This window comes from Phaethon aethereus (assembly GCF_964289735.1).
Source record: "Phaethon aethereus genome assembly, contig: HAP1_SCAFFOLD_108, whole genome shotgun sequence".
Classification (NCBI taxonomy): Eukaryota; Metazoa; Chordata; class Aves; order Phaethontiformes; family Phaethontidae; genus Phaethon; species Phaethon aethereus.
In genome coordinates, this window is record NW_028113960.1 from 1,069,578 (window position 1) to 1,089,803 (window position 20,226).

The following is a 20,226-nucleotide window of genomic DNA, read 5'->3' on the forward strand; positions in this document are numbered from 1 at the left end:
TTTTACAAATCTAGATTAAAATCATGCGCTTTCTGGTATCTTTGGTGGTGATTCTTCAAACAGCCTAAATTATCCATTCGTGACAGCCCAGGAAGCAGGGAGGGATGGGGGGGGATATGTTTTAAGATTTCGTCTTATTTCTCATTATCCTACTCTGATTTTGGTTGGCAAGAATTTAAAATAATTTTCCCAAGTTGAGGCTGTTTAGCCTGTGAATGTAATTGCTGAATGACCTCTCCCTGTCCTCTGCTCTGAGTTGGTTTCTTTTGGATGGTCTTTCTTTGCCTTTTCCTCCACGACTGGTCTAGTTTCTGGGTGATCTTCTATCACTTTTGGATGAATTTTCTGTGGGGTACCAAGAGTCTTCGCATCCTTTTGAGAGGAAGATGTTTAAACATTGTCTGTCTTTGGCATGTCCTCCTTCACTTGTTTCACAGGAGGTTCCATTTGAGGAGATTTTTCACGCTCGCTGTCCACCTTCACTTGGGAAGCTTTAGCTGGTTTTCTTCTCTTGTCTTTCTGAGGAGGAACAGCCCCTTCTACTTCCCGCTTTGTCTTGCCAGGTTTTGCTTTTCGCTCATCCTTCTCTTTCTTCTTTTTAGACCCTGGCTTGAAAGCCATAGAATCTGCTCCCAAATGCTCATCCCTCATCTCAGGGGTGGCATCATCTCTGCTTGGGAGCATGAACAATGAGTCCCTTTGAACGACTTCTCCTGTAACTGGCTCTCTTGGTTTTCTCGCACCTTCTAGCAACTCAGCATTGAGAAAGCCTTCATTCGCATCCTCTTTCCTTCTCTCCTGGTGTTTTTTAGGTTTATTTCCTTTGTCATCTCCACGTGGATTTTGCATCTCCCTCTCTTTGTTGCCACGGCTCTCTCTTCCGGAAGGTTGTTCAGGGTAATTTCCAGCTCTATTACAGCTGTGCTGCCTATGCCCCACAGGATAATCCTCCCTATGTCCCCGAGCATATGGCGAATACTCTCGTCTGGTCCCAGGTGGACCAAAGCAGTCTGGAGAAAAGTTCCCTCTCTTTACTGGAGGATGAAGTTGAGCACCAACACCATTGCCCTTGTAAAACTTTTCACACCACTCTCTGTAGTTCCTTTCCCATTCTCCGTATCCTTGCTCTCCAAATGGATCTCCAAAGTCAATAGATCTGCCATCGGAAGCTTTCATATCATACGGTGGAACTTGTCTGTATCGGTTAAAATACTCCCTTCCTCCTTCCCCTTGAGATATAGTCCATTTCCTGGGAGATTGGCCTCGGACTACTGGAGACCTTGACTGTGAATGGTGTCTTCTGTGTGGGGGTGACCTTGACCTCGACTGGTGATAACCATGTGGCCTTGACCAGGAATGATAGTTCTTGTGACTCTTCCCTTTGCCTCTGCTTGGATATGGTGGTGATCGTGAGTAGGAGCGAGAATGGGAACGACTAAATGATCGAGAGTACGAGCAAGAGTAGGAAGAACCTGTTCTTGACTTGGAGTAGGTATGCGAACTTGTAGAGGAAGATGAAGTACTACAGGGAGAGTTGGACCTTAAAAAAAACACAACACAAAAAAATTGATCAAGTTAATTCAAAACAGTTACTCTCCTCAGCTTTTTGGAGAGTTGGACCTTAAAAAAACAAGAACACAAAAAACCAGATGAAGTTAATTCAAAACAGTTACTCTCCCCAGCTTTTTTCCTCCCAGATTTCCTTTGGCTATTGATTGATTTAAGGTGCTGTATACTGGCCTCTACTGGGACATGAACGTGCACATTTTTCACTCCTCAACCACTACACGCAGTGCAAATCCCTTTTGTTGCAGTCAGATGCAAAAAGAGCAAGTCTTCATGGCTACCGTGCAGTATCAAACATCGAGAGAACACGATGTAGCATTAATACAGTAAAGATCAATGTTAAAATGCTGCTTGGACTATTTAACTTCACTACTTCTTTGGCAATTTGTATGGGATGCAAAATTCTTACGTCCAGTTGTCTTTAATCAACACTTCTGGCCATGTTGATGTGCTAGCAAAATCTTACACATACCTCTAGCTCTAACCAGGGATAGTGACTGCCTTTCAAGAGAAATCATCTCGAAAAGCTTCTGAACTCAGCCTCGACTAGGATGACTCAATGCCATTACTCTAGGACAGATACTGGCAGCATGAGCAAGAGAGAGCTTTTCGGCACTCCTGCCCAAGTGACTTTTGGGGATAGAAAACATCAGCTACCCTGAGGTTTTTCTTCACAAGGAGTTCTTGTATTATTTTTTAAAGAACACTTTCACATCATTTCACAGACGTTCATGAGCATTTTCCCTCCTCCAAAAGTCCTTCACCAATTCAAGATTTCCTTTCAAACAAGTCTGAGTCATGAGACAAATTTTACAAGCTCAAAACCATACTAGCATAAGCCACCAGTTTGCAGTCCAGCTTGAAATCTCTCTGTGTATCAACATGTGGTAAACAGAAGAGGAGATGAAGACAATGTCTCTCACAGATCTCCTCCAAAGTGCTTTGAGGAAATGGTTACAAGCAGAATAGGGAGATGCAGAAAATCCAGCAACTGCACCTCTTCAATTTCTGGCCTCCTCAAGGCTGTCAGGCGGTGAAGGATGCCATTACAGAGAAGCTTTACTAAAAGAGAAACCTGTTCCTGAACAGCTGTTGCCAAATTATAACTGCCAGTCAACTGTAATCTCTGCCCTATTTAAGCTAGGAATGCACACATGAAACTCCTGTCGCTGCTAATCCCTGGGATCATCCCATCCGTCTAGCAACAGAGCGGTGGAGTGGAATGCCTCCTGATTCTTCCAGACAATCTGCTTCTCCATAATGGACATGTAAAGCACGTACCTGGAAACCGAACGCTCCTTTCGAACCTTGTTATATTCCATCACTTCCTTAGCAAACTCATCCTTTGTAAACTCATCAGGTTTGGACTTTTTCTTGTCCCTGTGAAAACAAGTTTGACCTTTACTACCATTGTAGTTTGACCTTCGTTACCAAAAGACATCAAGAAACACAACATGGCCACTAGGAGAAAATGCCTACTGCATGCAAATGCAAAAGGTGAACAGCTAACATCGAAGGAAGACCAGCTTAGAATACCTACAACTTTTAGCCAATATTTTAGAACTACATTTGTCTTGTCTCAGTTTTGCATGTTTACCCTTTGCGAAGAAAAAGGACATGACATTATGACACCGTGACGATTCTTGCATTTTGTTGATGTCAGGTGCACTGTGGTGTAACTGCAGTCTGATATGCTACTGAAATACAACAATGAAAACCAAGGCAACTTCATTGAGCCAAATACTTACTCCTCTTGCAGTCTCTGCTGTTCTCGGTAAAACTCCTCCCTTGATAAAGGAGGTGCTTGTGTCATGAGGATGGTATTTGCATGAGCCCTTGGCACTGCTGTTGCTACCCAAGCTGATGACATGTTGGCAGGAGCTGGAGGATATCCTGGAGGGGGAACAGCGTACCCAGCAGATGGAGGCTGACCAGGTGGAAAGTGAAGAGGAGACTGTGCTGGTGGTAGCCCTGAAGGAAGTGCATGGGGTGGTGGAGGGTACGAGGGAGCTGGAGTCACAGGCACGACGACGGATGTTGATGCTGCTTCTGTTGGGGCATGAGTCCTTTGGGAACGTCCACTGCGCAGGCGTCCTCGATTTGAACTTCTGAAGAAACCCAAAAACATGTGTCACTCTTTGTCACACTCTGCCCTGATTGTAAAGAGGAAAGCGAATGAAGCGACAGCCTGGTGGCGAGCACTTCCTACCCTCAACTTCAGCATTTTTCTCCCTGCTTTCCCTTCACTTGAGACTACGCTCCCTTCTTGATCCTCATGCTTGCCTTCCAGACCCTCGCCCACAACAGCTCCCGCAGTCTTCTCCCCTTATACTCCGCTTTGTGACTGTGGATGGAGGCTGCCTGTGCTTAAAAGACACTCCCATGTCCCATGTGCCAAGCGCCCACCGCTCCTCTGCCACTCCTTGATGTACTTACTGCTTATACTTACTACTGAAGATCACACTTCTGATCCTCAAAGTACTGCACAAATATTAACTAATCTTCTCTCAAACTTCTTTTAGCTTCTTCCACAGGCATCTCCTGTGGTCTTGCCTCATGATGATGTCTTTGGCCTGTTCTTGTCCCTGAATTGTTATTTTCTTGCTTACTGAATTTGAGAGTTTTAGGAAATCTGTGGAATCGTCCTGGCTTTTGTTGTGCTTTATCTTTAAGACATCATACACACAATGCACGCTTACAACCGATCTCTAACAAAGGCGTACCAAAAGGAAGGACTAACTTGACACGGCAATAATAGATCAAACAAACATCTCTCTCCCACTGAGAGAAAGCACCTTGGCTCGTTGAGATGAGAACATTGAAGAAATTCAAAATTGTCATCAAATAACAGCCTTGACTTTTCCAAGAATTTGCTCCACCAGTATCCGCTAAGTTGTGAAATAAAGAATGTTGGAGGCTGATTTGTATTGGGGAATCAATGTCTTCAGGTCTGTTCAGCCAGTAATCAAAAGGGTGGCTTTCCACCCAATCCTTTAGTTATATTTCATTTTTAGATGTACTGCTGGTTCCCTCAAAAACTGTTCCTTTTTCAGAGTCCTCTTTTCAATCATGTACTGGAGTTTTACTTTAAATACTCCTACTGCAAGCACAGATCCCCTTTGTCAAAGCCAAATCAAATTAAGCCCTTTAAAAATTAATCACCGCTTGTATTCTCCACAACTATCTGGGCATACTTACTCCATTATAAATCAGCTGTTGTCTAAGTTAAGTGTTACGGCCTCGTTGAACAGGTTATGGGTCGTAATATACCGGATTTCTGTAGAATACTTACCGTTGCCAGCCTGGTCTGCCAACAGCTGAGCCAACTGTGCTGCCTGTGATTGCATGAGCTTTTGGCGTAGGGAGAGGAAAAAGAGAAAAATCCCATTTAGTTTATCTCAAGACAGCTTTTTAAAAGAAATTCTAAAGTTATAGTGACTTACCGGTTGAGGGTACTGATTGCCCTTGGGGGCCCAGAAGACTTGGGATCGCTGGTTGCCTTAGTGCAGGAACATGATCGCCCTTGTCAATACATGCAAACAGATAGAAATTAAGCTCCACTAAAAGGCAACAGTCACTGCATCATTTGAAAGAAAACTGACCTCCTCTTCCAACAAGCTGCTGGTTGACAAAGAGGGAAATTTCAGAAGTTCAGTAGCAGTCACCAGAGCAGCAGGAGGTAACACAGTATCAGCATCACTACAAAAAAAAAAAAAAAAGTTATTATTCAAACAGCATTTTCAAGTGCTACTGGAAATAGCAAGTCCAAGGTGAGAAAAGGCTGACTACTGTTAATGGGAAAAAAAATTTAAAAAATCTTCATCAGATTTACAGATGTGAAGTTGGCCCATTCTTAATGAAGACTGGAAAGAAGTCGATTTGGACTACTGGCATGCCAAGAGAAAGCTCACTGGAAAAATATCTTCTTAAGCTAGCTGCACGTGAAAGGGTTAGAGCACATACAAGTCACACACTGAATCTCCATTTTGGAAGACGCGAGAACTGAAATTCTATGAGGAAATTCTATAAGGAAATTTTATGAGTGCAGAGGCTGCCTTAGAGGTTCTTCTGAATTGCGGTTCTTTGCATTCAACGCTACAGCTGAGCCCGACAGTCTTCTGGACAGAGAGGCTATTTGCAGCCCAGGCATAAAGCTGAAAGGCCACAAGGCCTAAACAATCGTACAGATCTTTCACGTCTTTTCATGTGACTTCACCGGGCTGCAAACTCAGACTTTCATGTTTGTAAATACTTCAAAGTTACGGCGTTTCAGTGTTTATTAGCCAAGTCAGCACGCGTCACCAACTGCCCTTTGTGTTACTGAGGATGACTCTGACTTATTGTAAGATTGATGGTAGAAATACCGTAGAAAAAAGTAATAGGAAAACACCTGCTCAGCTTTAGCTCTAATTGTGCTTTTACAGGTTTCATGAAACTGTTGCTTCCTCCGTACTAGAGAGAAATTAATGCACTCAAGATGCTTTGATATAACTAGAGGGCTCCTTTAGGAGTTGCTAGCCACATAAATCCAAAGGGCCCCTGGGCAAAATGTGCCTCTTTCAGGGTAAAACTCATAGACAATGACTGATAAGGGAACTAAGCAAGAAATACTTCTGAGAAAATCCTTGCATGATCCGAGTTATCAAAGTGTCCTCACTCAAAGTAAATACAAAACCCAGAACTTCCACTAGTATCGGGAACTGTCACTACCGATAGATAAATAGCTAGTGGAGAAGCTCAACAAGAAGAAGAATCTAACTTGAGCATTTTAGTGTCCTTTATATCCCTGTTGATCTACAGATTTACTTACCAAAGAGGTCCGTCCGGCTGTTCAGCACAGAGAGACAGGGACACTGCTGGAGGGAGACCAGAGGTGACGACAGAAGACGGATTTACTGGCAGCCCAACGGCCACAGAGGACTGACCAGAGGCCAACGATGACAAAGCAGCAGCAGAATGAGGAGCCAGGGATGCTAATGGAGTCATTAGTGGGTCCTGCTGTCTGGAAACTGCTGGCCGGAGCTGAGGCTGCATGTTGTGCGCTCTTGTTTGTCTCGTTAGTGGTGGTGGAGGTGGTGGAGGTGGCGGAGGTGGCGGCTGCTGCTCATGTTGCTGCTGAATCTGCTCTCTGTAGCCAGTTCCATTATTGAAGTTGTTCACAGCCTAGAGGCAGAAAAACACATAGAGAAAGGCACTATGAAACTTCAGTAGATGTACGAACAAAAGCCTCCCCAGAGCAAAATTACTTGTGTGTTCCTGTAAACATTATCAATCCTAAAATCAATCAACATACAGGTATAGGAAGACATCAGGTGAAACACTGACCCTAACGATGGGTAACGCAGAGTATCTCTATTTACAGTACCTCAGTGTTAACACCAAATTTGAAAGTGAGGCAATCACGTTAAGCAAAAGTGTGACCTGAATTTGCCAGATTCTCTCTAAAGAGTTGTAAGCTTCTCTAACACCAGATAACGGCTCTGAAAAGTAAATTTAGCCTTATTCCATTTAGCCTTGCTTAAGGAGATGTAAACGAGTATTTTCTTCCCTTTCAGCTTTTCGCAAATAGACCTGTCTAACAAACAGTTTACATAAATGTCAGCATGTCACCTGGCGTAACAACTTGTTGGCAGTTAAAGCATCGGGAGAAACGTCTGTTTGATGACACGTTGGGCATGTATGTTCCTCAGATTCCAGTAACGCTGTTCTAATACCTGTGAATAACGAGAACCGTCAAAAGAGTTTTCAGCAAAACTAAGGAAAATGTTGGGGTTCTAATCAATTATAAAAACACGTATATGATTAATGGGTGAATACGGTCTTGAACTGAGAGCCTGAAGCGGTAAATGTCCAATAGTGTAAAAAATGTCCAGCATGCAGCAAATAACTAAGCAGTGTTGATATTTCACTGTTGTTACTTGGAAGCTGTAGAGTAGGCTGTGTCTCGATGTTTGGACTGGTCTTTCCACTACACAGGACAGTGAGAAGTCACCAACCTCAAGGTTGATGAATAAAACTCATCTCAAAAAAACGTTCATAGGTTCAAGTTCTGAAGGATTTCACCAACTCTCCTGTGGAGAAGAATGTGGATTAAACGCCCAACTCTCCGTTTGTTGCAGACCACAATAAGTCACCAGAGCAGGCTATAGAATTTTGCATGAGAGAAAGGGCTGGGGACAAACTAAATGCATTCAGTATCTCATACTGTAATCACCTGCACAGTTACACATTCTTCTCAGAGTCATCCTTCCACATGTACAGAGGGTTTAACTAGACACGTAACCAGGGAAAAAAGCTTTCTGCCTTTTTTTTCTGTCCTTTGCATAAGAAGGGTCCTCTCCCATTCTGGGTATACTCAGGTATCAAATAGAGCAGGTAACCAAGTAATTTCGTTCTCTCCCAGTTCTGCCTTCGGAAGGTCAGATGCCATGTTTTGAGTTAACAACCGTGGGAGTAAGACTTACATTCGTCACAGTAACTGTTTCCACAGCAGGGAGTAACAGCTGCGTCACTCATGACCTCTTTGCAAATGAGACATAACAACTCCTCCGGAATAGGAGCATCTGAGGAGGAGGAGGAGGACGGCTCCTCTGGTGAAAAGGGAGGCTTTTCCTTCTTTCCTCTAGCATACGCTTCCCTGGAGGCGGGGCGGGGAAGGAAAAACAACAAGTGAAAGATGGGCAAAGGAGAACTTTTCCAAGCTTTGGATTTCCTGCAAGGAAGGTAAAATAGATGGCATTCTTCTCACTCCACATTAGCCTTCTAAAGCGTAGGCATTTAGTTTCAACTACTTCTCTTTGGCCACCACACCAGAAGAGGGAGGGGGAACAATTTTCCTTCTGCAGAACTCTCCCATTCATGGGATCAACTAAGAGATTGGCTCAGACTAGAAAAATCATTTTTCGACATCCAGAAATCAGCTGAAATGAATCCCACCTCTCCTCTGCCAGAGGGTCAATGTAAATTGCAGGCTCAGGATCAAGTGAGTCTCCGATTAAATACACTTTATGAATAAAAGAAAACTATGTCTCAGCTTCTACAAAAGGAGATCCATGACAGCCACAAACAGAAGTGCTACCAAGTGCATTTCTTCTCAGCCACTCTTGTCACCACACAGTAGGATTTTCTTAGGGTAAAGCAAAACAGGAAAACATCCATCTGGTTCACACATGAGATTTGATCAAAGCCAGAGGGGGAGGAAATCTCACTCACACAGCTATTTGTTAAATTGGGCAAGAAGCCTTTGAAACGTCAAAGAGAAGCAAAACGAGCTTTCGAGGAGAATGACTCCAACGGTAAGCACTAGTGAAATCTTCTGCAGATCTACAGATTCTAGGTGTACCACAAGTTGAACCAACTTCCAGGGGTGTGAACAGCAGGACCAGTCTATTTCCATATTAGAAAGTATCACAGATTTTAAGGCGACGATACAATGACGGTGCTTCCTCCCTCGTAATTACAGATGCTGGCCAACTTGCTTGCATTGCCACTCGGACACACACGCATGGTTTCTCTCGTTCCCTTTCTGCTCAGTCCCATTAATCCCATACTTACGCACTAATAATTGGTATGGCGTATTTCCCAGTGCTTGTCAGCATAGCGCCCTTTATACTGGGATCTTTCACCTCCATCAGGAAACTCCTCGGAATTCCTGTACTCCTTTTAATTCTGGGAACAGACTCAAAAATTCTGTCCTGTTAAGAAAAGAAGTGCAGATATCTCTCATCTTAAGACCCACCCTTAAAAGGACATTTCAATGTTGATTTTCAGCAGCAAAAGCCTTTAATCCTCTGCTTTTACCCAGTGTAAGGCTTGCTCGACTAAAATACCTTTCTTCCTAAAGGAATATAGCCAGGGTGTCCCAAAGGCTTGAGCAGTGTTTTGAACTCGGTCAACATCCTTTGGCTTAACGTCAGGTTCCTTAAGGGTGAAATATCCCTTGGCTCACCATCCACTCGGAGAGGAGACACAACCCCGCTCCTCCTTCAAAGCGCAGTTCAGAGTGAGAGCTTAACTTGGTGCTCTGAATCCAACACTGAGAAACTGAGATTCACCTCCTCTAGTGAAGGTGGAATTCATATCTCACGCATATACATTCAGCAACTGATGTCAAATGGCATGGCTACTCAGCCAGGTGCTTGTGTAACTAAAACACGCAAACATTGAACAGATGTCGATAGAAACATCTTGGGTTTTTACAAACTACTGAAAACTGTGAACTGTCATTAAAAAGCATTGAAACCAGAAAAATTTCCAATAAAATTGAAATGTATAAAATATGCATGACAGTGTGCAGAGAAAGATCTATGGACATATGTATTGTCCATGGCCTAGAAGGAAGAAAATGTTACATTTATAACTCCAGGTTTCCCGTGAACTGTAAAGGGCTTTGCAACATTGCCACATGACCTCTGAATTTCACCCCAAAAGAAACAATTCTTAACATGAGTATTCATGTATTTGTTACGGAACTGCCAAGGGAAAACAATTAAAAGTAAGTCACACCAGAAGTCTCCCACAATCTTACCCCCTTTGTTGGGCAGTTCTTTACACAGTGGCCAGGTTTTCCACAACCAAAGCAAGTATATGATGTCGGAGGTGGACCCAAGGCTTTCTTCGTGTAACTAAAGGTGTTTTGGGGAAAAAAAAGAAAAAGGATGCATGTGTTAAATCCATGTTTGTTAAAACCAACAAGTTTACAGGTTTTCCATCATCGCCAAAGATCGGATTTGACATTATCCACACTTACTTGGCTGGATCATATTCACGGCAAGACTGGATCATCATGGCTTTTATTTTATCTTCTTCGGCAGCATTGGCTTCAGCCAGATTGGCAGTCTGTTGTTTAACAGGTAATCGTTTGAGAGGCACATTAGAAACACATTGAAGCGCACACAGCCAAAGACAACACCACTCACTCACCAAAGCCTGTACAGAGCAGCACAACACTAGCTGAGGTTGCCTGAAACAGCTGCTTATACAAAAAATTGTTGTGCTGAAGGTGTTCTGGGGAGTCCTTCTGCCATGACATGATGTTTATTTGCCTGTTAACCTACTTGAAAAGAGCATTCTTGGGCACTTAAAACCTTAGCCTCATGTTGGACCTTACATAAGGTCTTGAGCACCTACTCCAGTTTTCTTCCAAGTGGACTGAAGCTATGCACAGAAAAAGTTAGACCTGCCGGTATTATTAAAGGGATCTTTAAGCTCCAGTCTATTTGAAGGAGAAGACAGCCACTGTACATTGAATTGAGAAAGATGAAGGCAAGTACCATTGTTTACATTTGCAGCATCAGAAGGATACACAACTTAAAGGTCAGGGAAGTTGGTTTTGCTTGCTGAAATTCAGCTTCAGACACAGAAGCATTACAGAGATTCAAGCTTTTTAGAGCCCTTCAGCATGACAAAAGACTCTTTTCAGTAGAAATTGGACCACTCGTGCTGTAGGCAGTCCAAACTGCACGTTCCCCCCTGCTAAATTCTTCATATTAACTGATGTAACTAGGAACATTTTCACAATCTACACTGTCTGTGTCCCAACAAATTAGACCGTGTTGTCCACTCTAGATATACTGCAATTTATGAAATTGTGCAGCATTCCAAGAACGGATCTATAACTATAATGACTAGAAATTCAAAAATAGCCATGCCATTGCCCATGCGACAGAAACGCTTCTACTTTGGCTGTTGCAACCCCCCCCAAGATGTCCATAACCAACAGCCAATTCAATTCTTCTGTGAACATTGTGTTCGTTTCCAGTGTAAACCTAACGAAATGTGTGAACAAGTCAACAGCTTCTGCAGGGCTGCTGCTTTCTGTCTTGAAGCTGAGTCATACTGCAACACTATGTGGAGGCTGATACAGTGCTCCCCTTCGATCTTCCCAAAGTGGGAACTGCTCTTCACAGGATACTATCAACAGCTACACAGGCTTTAAAGTTAAAATAAATAAATTATTAAAAACTACATTAAAGTTTTCGTCCCATTACAACAGTCATCCTGCTATAGATCACAGTGTTCAATTTAAAAATGTGAAGCAAACACTTTTTTTTTTATGTATTTGACAAGAAAAAAAAATATATATACCTTAATCAGCTGGGCCAGAGAAAGAGGTGCAGAAGAGTCATCACTCTGTTCACAAAAAATTAAAAACATCTTTAAGTTTTACAATCAAAACCTAGCAATAGTCAACCTCTACGGTAGTCGGAAATTCTGCACTATATCCTCTGAGCATCACTGAAAGAGGCATTTCCAACCTAGTGTCATTTGCCTGTGTTCAAAACAAAGTCCAAACCCACGACAGCTTAGGAGTGCCTATGTGGTTAAGGAGAAGAAACTAAAACAACCAAAGCCGCTTGAGATTACGTATTGCTCCAGAACGTCTCAGCCTTGTCAAATGCTCACAACTCCTTAAAAGTCCAAGGGGTAAGGAAGCTGTCAACTGTCCGCTAAAAGGGATTCTAAAACAATATTTATGTTTCTTGGAGAAGGAAGCATCACTACAGAAAACTTATTTTCAGTGTAGTTTGTAAATCAATCAGTTAGCGTCTCATCATTTATAAATGCACACGGCTATGCCAGTATGAACACAGCCTAGTTGCCTGTCAAAATCAAGCATGGGCACATCAGCCCTGAAACAGGAACTCTGCCTCTCCTCTCCATAAGTTTAAAAATGCCAGGCTCACCACACCCCACAAAACCCAAATGCAAACACCACTCCAAAGCATCCGCCAAAAAAGTAACCCACCACTTTATCAAGAAAAAAAATAAGCTGCTCAAATTATTGAAATTAAGGTGTCTGCCATGACAGAGTAGCCTATAAACACTGAGAAAATGGATTTCTTGTCGTGTATTAGACCGCAGGCCACACTACGCAAATTAGTTTGGGAAGTGTGAGAATTTAATATTCTTCTCCTTGCCAGCAGACCAAAACCAAGTCTTAATGATGACGAAAACATGGATTCAGAGCACAATCCTGGGATTCTTTTTTCTCTCCTTTGCAACCACACTCCTCCCTCCCAGCTACCTCCTGCAACAGCTTGCAGGAATGAAGTCCTCAGGCCACCAGTCAGCAACGGACTGCGGCATTTACTGGGATCTAAGATGACATGCGGTTTTTCCACAAGTCAAAAGGGTAGCTCTCATCTGGTTCCTTTTCCAGGATATTGAATTCTATGATGCCACAAGCAGCAGTTAAGCTGACACTAGTAAAACATCATCAGAAAGATATCCGAATCACTGCTTAGTTTTTTAGAAACGTAGAATAAAATTTCTATGATGCTGAATCAAATACATTGTACATACAGCATCTATGTTTTAGTGGAAAATACATTAGGTTAATGTCGGGGAAATTAACACAAGGCTACATTGATTGGAATTAAGTGCAGTGTGTAGAAAAAAGTGTGAGATGGTGTTTTACATACGCCTCTTGATATTCCACTCACTGGCTCAGTTTGACATCTGGAAGAAGAAATAAAAGTGATCAGAACTTAAAAGAAAGCCCTTGTGCCCAACATACAGCAGTGACAACAGATTACAGAACTTGAACATCAAAACGTGATGTGCTGATAGTCTAGTGCATGTGGAAACGTATTCATATACATAAACGGTTCTCTCTTGGTACCTTCAGTGCAACTAAAAAAACCCCAGAAGCCCATTTCTACTTTGTCAGAAAATTACTCTAAGACTTACAGAAATAGAACACCAAAGTGCCTCAGATATTTTGTCTCTGCTACGTAAGTATCAAAAATATGAAGTCTGTACTACAGTTTTGTGTCTTAAACATGGTGACTAAAAATAGTAGTAGAAATGTCACCTGAAGGCAGTGCCTAGGATTTTCTGCGATTTAGGAGTCCTGTAGGGAAATAAAAAAAAAAAAAAAAAGGACTTAATTGCCAGAATTTGCTTTAAGATAACCTTGAAAATGCTACATCATTAGGGGAAATATTTACTACATCTGGGAACTCGCTGAGATTCCACATACTCATTGATCTGTATCTGCATGTAGATCATCATGAATGAGACATGCAGCCATCGATGTAGTTAACAAATTATTCCAGCATCATCCCAAGTGTCCCATCAGCAGAGCTGGCGACCCTTGGTCTTTCCCCTCTAGCTAGTATGCAAAACCACCAGATTTGGGGCATAAGGATACCTGCCATATGCCACCCCCCCTGCCCCAAATGCAAAGAATAGACGGATTCGCAGAAACACTGAGAATCAGACTCTTCTGAGATGGGAACAAATTCTAAGTTTACACTCCAGTGCGTACCTGTCTTCACTCTAAAAGCAAGACAAGCATACACGTGTAACAAGGAATCTCTCCACGTAGAGGAAACAGCATCGAAAACTTGGCGCTCAGAAAAAACAACCCCAAGATCAAACCAAATAGAATCATTCTTAACAGTTACCGTTGTTGGAGTTTGAACCCCATGTCCCAGCAGGCCGAAAAGCATAAGTTTACTTTGGGACAGGAACAATAAAATCTACCCCATTACAACAAAAAGTAACAGCAGCTTTAACCAGAAAGATACAATCTGAGTGCCTCTGGAAATGAACATCAATTAGAAAAGGTAACACACCCAAACCACTAGCACAGAACACAGTGCTTTATGGATACCTACAGAACATATGTTTTGCTGGTAGCTTTAACTCCTCCGACAGGGATTCTTCTCACAATTACTGATGAGTTCTTAGGAATCAGGGCATTAGCCTCTGTGTATTCTGAAAACAACATAAATGCAGAAAAAAACATTAGTCAATTCATAAGAATGTATATGAATATGTAATTACACAGCGCGGCAGAGAGGGAAGCCCTTTGCAGATAGAAAAGCCAGATTTCAGATGTAACGGTGCATTTTTATCGTCTCAGCACACTAGCAGTACATTCCAAGAAATCTTCAGGTTTGAGAATCAAACGCAAGCAGCAAAATCTTTTCCATTTTTTTTTGAGAGAGCGTGAATGCCAAAATGTTCTGCCGGAAAACTTCAGTAGTGCCCTGATATGGTTCGCACGTAGTACCAGGGAAAAAAAATGCTTAGAGACATATGGTGAAATGATGCTCGATAGCACCTGAACGACAATGTCTTTGGTGTAGAAAAGAAGCGATATTAACAAGAAATTCCAAGGTGTCATTTAGATACGGAGAACATCCATGGCAGAGGGGCCATTAGAGGGTCTGCACAGATGGTAACTCACAGCTACACTCTCGATCCAAAGTGTTCCTAGCGAGCAGTTGCTGCAACAGCCACCAAGCCAGTTTTCCAGTGCAGTGGAGTAAAGCAAGGTGATCACAAAACAAAGTCACCAAAGACAATTTATTTCTTCAAAGTAGCCACCTGTTCTCTTCCCATCCCTTTCAGCTTTCTCCACCTGATTTCCAAGACATCTGGAGAGGTTATTAATATAAGATATCCTCCCATATTTCCTTATCATTTTACCTAGCAGAATTCCAGGAAAGCAAAAATTTCTAAGCCCTGTACATCACACATCAACCACACATTCTTCTATGCCTGCTCCGCGCCCAAAGCACAGATCTGAAGGTAGTTGTCAGAACAGCAACCACAAAAGAACAGCCCTGAGGCCCCCAACACAAGCCACAGCTACCGAGCGTGGCCAAATCACATTATCGCTTCCCACCCCGTGTAAGCCCCCGCGCCGCTTGCCCTCCCAGTCCCCCCGCAGGCCGGCAAGATGGGCCTCAGGCTGACTCAGGCTACGTGGGGACGAGCCACAAAGAGCAGAGCGTGGCTCCCACAGGCCATGGCCATCACAAGGTGGTCTGTGACACTGCCAGCCGGGCAGTCCCCGAGCCCCCACGCCCGCCGCCCCCACGCACCTTCTTTGGTCTGGGCGTTGGTGATCTGCAGGTCACAGGTGGCCGCCTTCAGCTTCTCCCGGCCCATGATCTGGCGCTTGAGGTCGCACAGGGAGATGTGGAGGCCGGTGAAGGTGACCGTGTCATAGCTCAGCTTGGAGGAGAACTTGTAGTGGACGCACGACATGGTCGGGGCCTGCTCCCCGACGGCGTCTACTACAGCAGACCGAGGGGGCTGAGCTCACCCCCGCAACAAGTCCGGCCTGTGGCCCTCAGCGACGGGCGGGCGGGCGGATGACGGGGAGAGGCCCCCGCGGCCCCGGCTCGGCCTCTGCTCCCTCTCTCACGCAGCGCTCCCAGGCCCAACCACTCGCTGTGGGCACTCGGGCACCTCTGCCTCAGCGTTCCGTTGGGGGTTTAACGGACGCCAGCCGCAGGCGCTGCCCTGATCGCATCACTGCGCGTGCCCAACGGAACACTGCACCCCACCGCGCCTCACCTGGCCTATGGTGTCCCTCCTGTCACCCCCCTGGGCCTGCCACTGCCTGGTGTCCTGTCACACCCCAGGCCTGTGGTGTCCCTCCTGTCACCCCACTGGGCCTGCCACTGCCTGGTGTCCTGTCACACCCCAGGCCTGTGGTGTCCCTCCTGCCACCCCCCTGGCCAGTCACTGCCCGGTGTCCTGTCACACCCCAGGCCTGTGCTGTCCCTCCTGTTATCCCACTGGCTGCTCATTGCCTGGTGTCCTGTCACTCCCCAGGCCTGTGGGGACCCTCCTGTCACCCCCCAGGCCTGTCACCGCCTGCTGTCCCTCCTGTCACCCCCAGGCTGTCACCACCCGCTGTCCCCTCCTGGCAGCAGCCGGCCAGGACAAGACAGCCTGGGGAAGATGCAGTGGGCTTTGCCGTGCGGCACTTGGCTGCCCGTGCCCAGGCCCAGCGAAGGGAGGGGACATCTCAGGGTGTCCGAGTGTCTCTTCTTGCATTTACGGGAAGTTCGGTCAAAGAGCCAATGGCCATTGATGGTTATTGCCATAAACCCATCTGCTTGTACTGGTACCGCTTCCACAAAAAGAAGACGACAGGTCATTGTCAGAGGAGACTCCCTTCTGAAGGGCACAGAAGGCCCCATATGCAGACCGGACCCACTTCTTAGGGAAGTCTGCTGCCTCCCTGGGGCCCCAGTTAAAGGTGTGAAGAATAAGCTTCCTACCCTGGTACGGCCTCAGATTATTCTCCATTATTGATTTTTCATGTAGGTAGTGACAAAGTTGCAGTAAGAAGTCCAAGGGCAATCAAGAGAGACTTCGGGGCCTTGGCACGACTGGCTAAGGGATCAGGAGCACAAGTAGGTTCTCCTCGGTTCTTCCAGTTGCAGGAATGCTGACGGAAGGAACAGGAAGAGCCAGCAGCTTGAGCCCGGTGACACCGGCAGAATTGGGAGGTTTTTGATCATGAGCTGGTCCACACGACACCAGGCCTGCTGGTGACAGGTGGGGTACACGTGTCTCAAAGGGGGAAAAGGGTCTTTGCACAGGACTTAGCAGGGCTCCATGAAAGAGCCTTAAACTAGATTCGAAGGGGGAAGGGGATAAAACCAGGCTCGCTAGAGATGAGCCTGGGGGCGGCACGCCGATGTTTGAGGGATGGTGCGAGGGATGGTGCTAGCGAGGTGCTGCAGTCTGCCAGCTCAGTGGAGGTAGGGAGCATGGAGAGCTGTGTGACAGCAAAGACGCAAGGGTTATTGATGTGTTAGAAACCACAGCAGAACTGCCCCTTTGGACTTCCGGAGGGCATACTGGAGTCACTGTGTTCAGCCAGCTGGGCAGAGGATAGGCAATCCCCCATATGATGCGTCCCGTCTGCCTGGTGGGCCTGTCCCAGGGAAGGCAGGGTGCAGTTCTAAGAGTCTCTCGCTTGCTCGCTCTCCCTGATAGCCTCAACCTAGTCACCTCCTCCCGCAGCTCGGTCACTACGTGGAAGATTTCCTCTCCCTGGGTGCACCTCCCACAGCTGTGCTCACTGCTGCCGTCCATCAGCATTGCATCCGTCCGTTGCCTCAGCCGAGGACACTGGGACGGACAGAGCGAGCGAGAGTAGGTCAGTTGAGGTATGAATGACAGTGGCAACACAAAGACTGGAACTAAACAAGAAGCCAAACAAGCCAATGGCCTAACCCAAGAATAACCCAAGCATCCTGCCTTCCTACTGCCAAAACAGGACGGTGGTTCATACCTTAAAGGCTACTTAGCCCTTTGCAGGACCAGGCCTAGACATGAAGACTACAGCGCTAAGCTGTTTTACAGGGGGGTTTTTTCCTTTTTTTTTTTTTTTTTTTAACACTGGGTGGCTGTTGCTTCACTTGCTCTTTTGACTGTCACAATTTCAAAGTGAGTGTACAGCTTAGTCACAGGGTGAGAAGGAAGGGGACCTTCCAAATGAATTTGCTTTCCCTTGGAAATGGCTGAGGCAGGCAAGCATTTGTGGTTGTTACCTCTCTGTCTTAAGCCCTGTTTCGTCTTCAAAATAAATTCAGGAGCCAGAAGGCAGGAAGAAGAGAAACGGTCATATTTTACTCCTTGAGGGGCTGGGTTGTTCTCCCTCCTACCACCATGACTGTGACCATTGGCTTCTTTATCCATCCACCTGTCCCACAGCACAAGCGTTGAGGTTCTATAGAGTTTTATTCTCAGTCCTGCTCTGAGCTGGCATGGGAGAAAGCCGGCTTGAAGCACTAGTGGCTGCTGCCGTTCTTATTCGCTTCCTTTGCTTCCGTGATCAGCGGCGTCAGGCTGGAGAGAGGCTTGGCTAATTTTAGGAATGGATGCTGTGCAAAGGAAAAAAAGAAATGAACCATTACTTTCCAAACTCAGGTACTCACAGCCTCAAGCAGCATTTCTCTGGTTATGGGGAATACGCTGAAACAGGACTGAGGGGACCATCTGCACCTGCGTCTTCATGTCCAGTACCTTGCTATCACAGGCAAACAGGGCCCAAAATCCCATTAATCCCTTTATCAAGTTGTCTTCAGCGTGCTGGCATTTCTGCCCTGCCAGCACTCTGGGAATGCTGTTTGCTCTCCCAGGGCCTTGTTCCTTTCAGGAAACGCAAGTTACTTACTTAGGTTCCTGTTTTTTAAAGACATGGGCTATCTGAGTTGTCAGAAAAGAGCAGAGGCATAAACCGTTCCTTAGGGAACTCCAATAGCTCTAGGAAATGTTTATGCCAGGAGTATTTAGGCCCATGTGTTCTTCTGAAGGCCACGGAGGTACAGGTTTTCAGCACCAAGACAAGAGCAGGGACACCAGTGACAGAGCGCTGACGGACTCAGCTCTGGCTTGCAGCGAGAGCAGTGGCTACCATCCCATTTGCCACTATGTAAAGCTGAATATACTACCAAAATTCAACACAGGGCCGCAAAAATGATCAGAGGGACAGAATAACTCTCCTATGAGGACAGGCTGAGAGAGTTGGGGTTGTTCAGCCTGGAGAAGAGGAGGCTCCGGAGAGACCTTTTTGCAGCCTTCCAGTACTTAAAGGGGGCTTCTAAAGAAAGATGGGGACAGGTTTTTTAGCAGGGTCTCTTGCAACAGGACAAGGGGTCATGGTTTTAAACGACAAGAGGGTAGATTCAGGCTGGATCTAAGGAAGAATTTTTTTGCAATGAGGTGGTGAAACACTGGCACAGGTTGCCCGGAGAGGTGGTAGATGCCCCATCCCTGGGAACATTCCAGGCCAGGTTGGACGGGGCTCTGAGCAACCTGCTCTAGTCGAAGATGTCCCTGATCAGTGTACGGGGGTTGGACTAGAGGACCTTTAAAGATCCCTTCCAACCCAAACCGTTCTATGATTCCACTTCTTTTCCTTTTGAAAAGCACCAAGACTGGAGACTAATATGAGGGGGTTCCGTCTCATGCCTTTGAGTTTAGCTGGTGAGAAAACCATTACATAGAACAGCTGTTCCGCTTGCAGCCGTGTCCCATTTTACCTGCAGAAGTTCCTTGGCAGACCCTCGCCTGTCCACATCCACCTCCAGGCAGCAGCTCAGAAAGTCGCGAAACACCGCGGACAATCGCTCAGGGTTCTGCAGCTCTGGTGTCCCGTTCGTAGCGATCAGATGCAGCGCCTAGAGAAAAAGGGAACATGAGACTCCACCTGTTTCCTTCATATCCATAACTGCCCAGATAGACCCCATTTTTTAAGGTTCATTCTCCAGTGGCAGTTTCTTCCCTGGCAGGGGGTCAGACAGGATTTTTCTATAGCTACATAAAAAACCTTGAGGCAGCCACAGCTCTTCCAATATCAAAATGATCTTGCCTTGACAGCTGATTTCACGGACTGACCTGGTTAGTATGAACTACATCAGCAAAAGCACATTTTGCTTCTCCAAGTAGTGACAGGCTTGTGACAGTGACAGTTTACAGCCTCTTTTAAAGAGTGAATTTGGCCTAACGCTATTATTTCTGAGGATTACTACTGAAAATGCATCTCGGCGGGGCTCACTGTTCCCTAAAGTACAGCTTCCATAAAGCAAAGGTAGCCAAGTTTTTTGCTCTGCTCTTGATAAAAATGGTAACCAGATGGGAAAAAAGGAAATCCATCAGCTTAGTCCTTGGATAAAGAAACAGAAACATTGGGAACCTTTTTTTCAACACAGGCACATAAGTTGCATGCACAAATATCTTATGAAGAAAATGCATCTTTGGGCAGATGGGAGCCAAGCTGCAACAACGTCTTTCAGCAGTCTCCAAATTCCAGATCAGCGTCACTTATGTGTTAAGAAGAAAACGTTTAATGCTTGCTATCAGAAAAACGAGTAATTCCATCGCTATGGTAACACTCCG

The 20,226-nt window shown here is 45.3% G+C and overlaps 1 protein-coding gene across 1 annotated transcript; it reads right to left on the reverse strand.

Annotated features, from left to right (window-relative positions):
- Positions 1-204: 204 nt before the first annotated feature.
- LOC309416446 (E3 ubiquitin-protein ligase RBBP6-like) lies at positions 205-15,570 on the reverse strand (the record flags this gene model as incomplete). The annotated part of the gene is given in 18 exon segments (XM_082015994.1): positions 205-390; positions 394-1,540; positions 2,848-2,946; positions 3,315-3,674; positions 4,859-4,916; positions 5,010-5,088; positions 5,169-5,265; positions 6,377-6,729; positions 7,177-7,280; positions 8,031-8,203; positions 9,121-9,260; positions 10,094-10,190; positions 10,316-10,404; positions 11,653-11,697; positions 12,990-13,026; positions 13,382-13,420; positions 14,190-14,289; positions 15,405-15,570. Coding segments are annotated over 18 exon segments (3,369 nt in total).
- Positions 15,571-20,226: the final 4,656 nt, after the last annotated feature.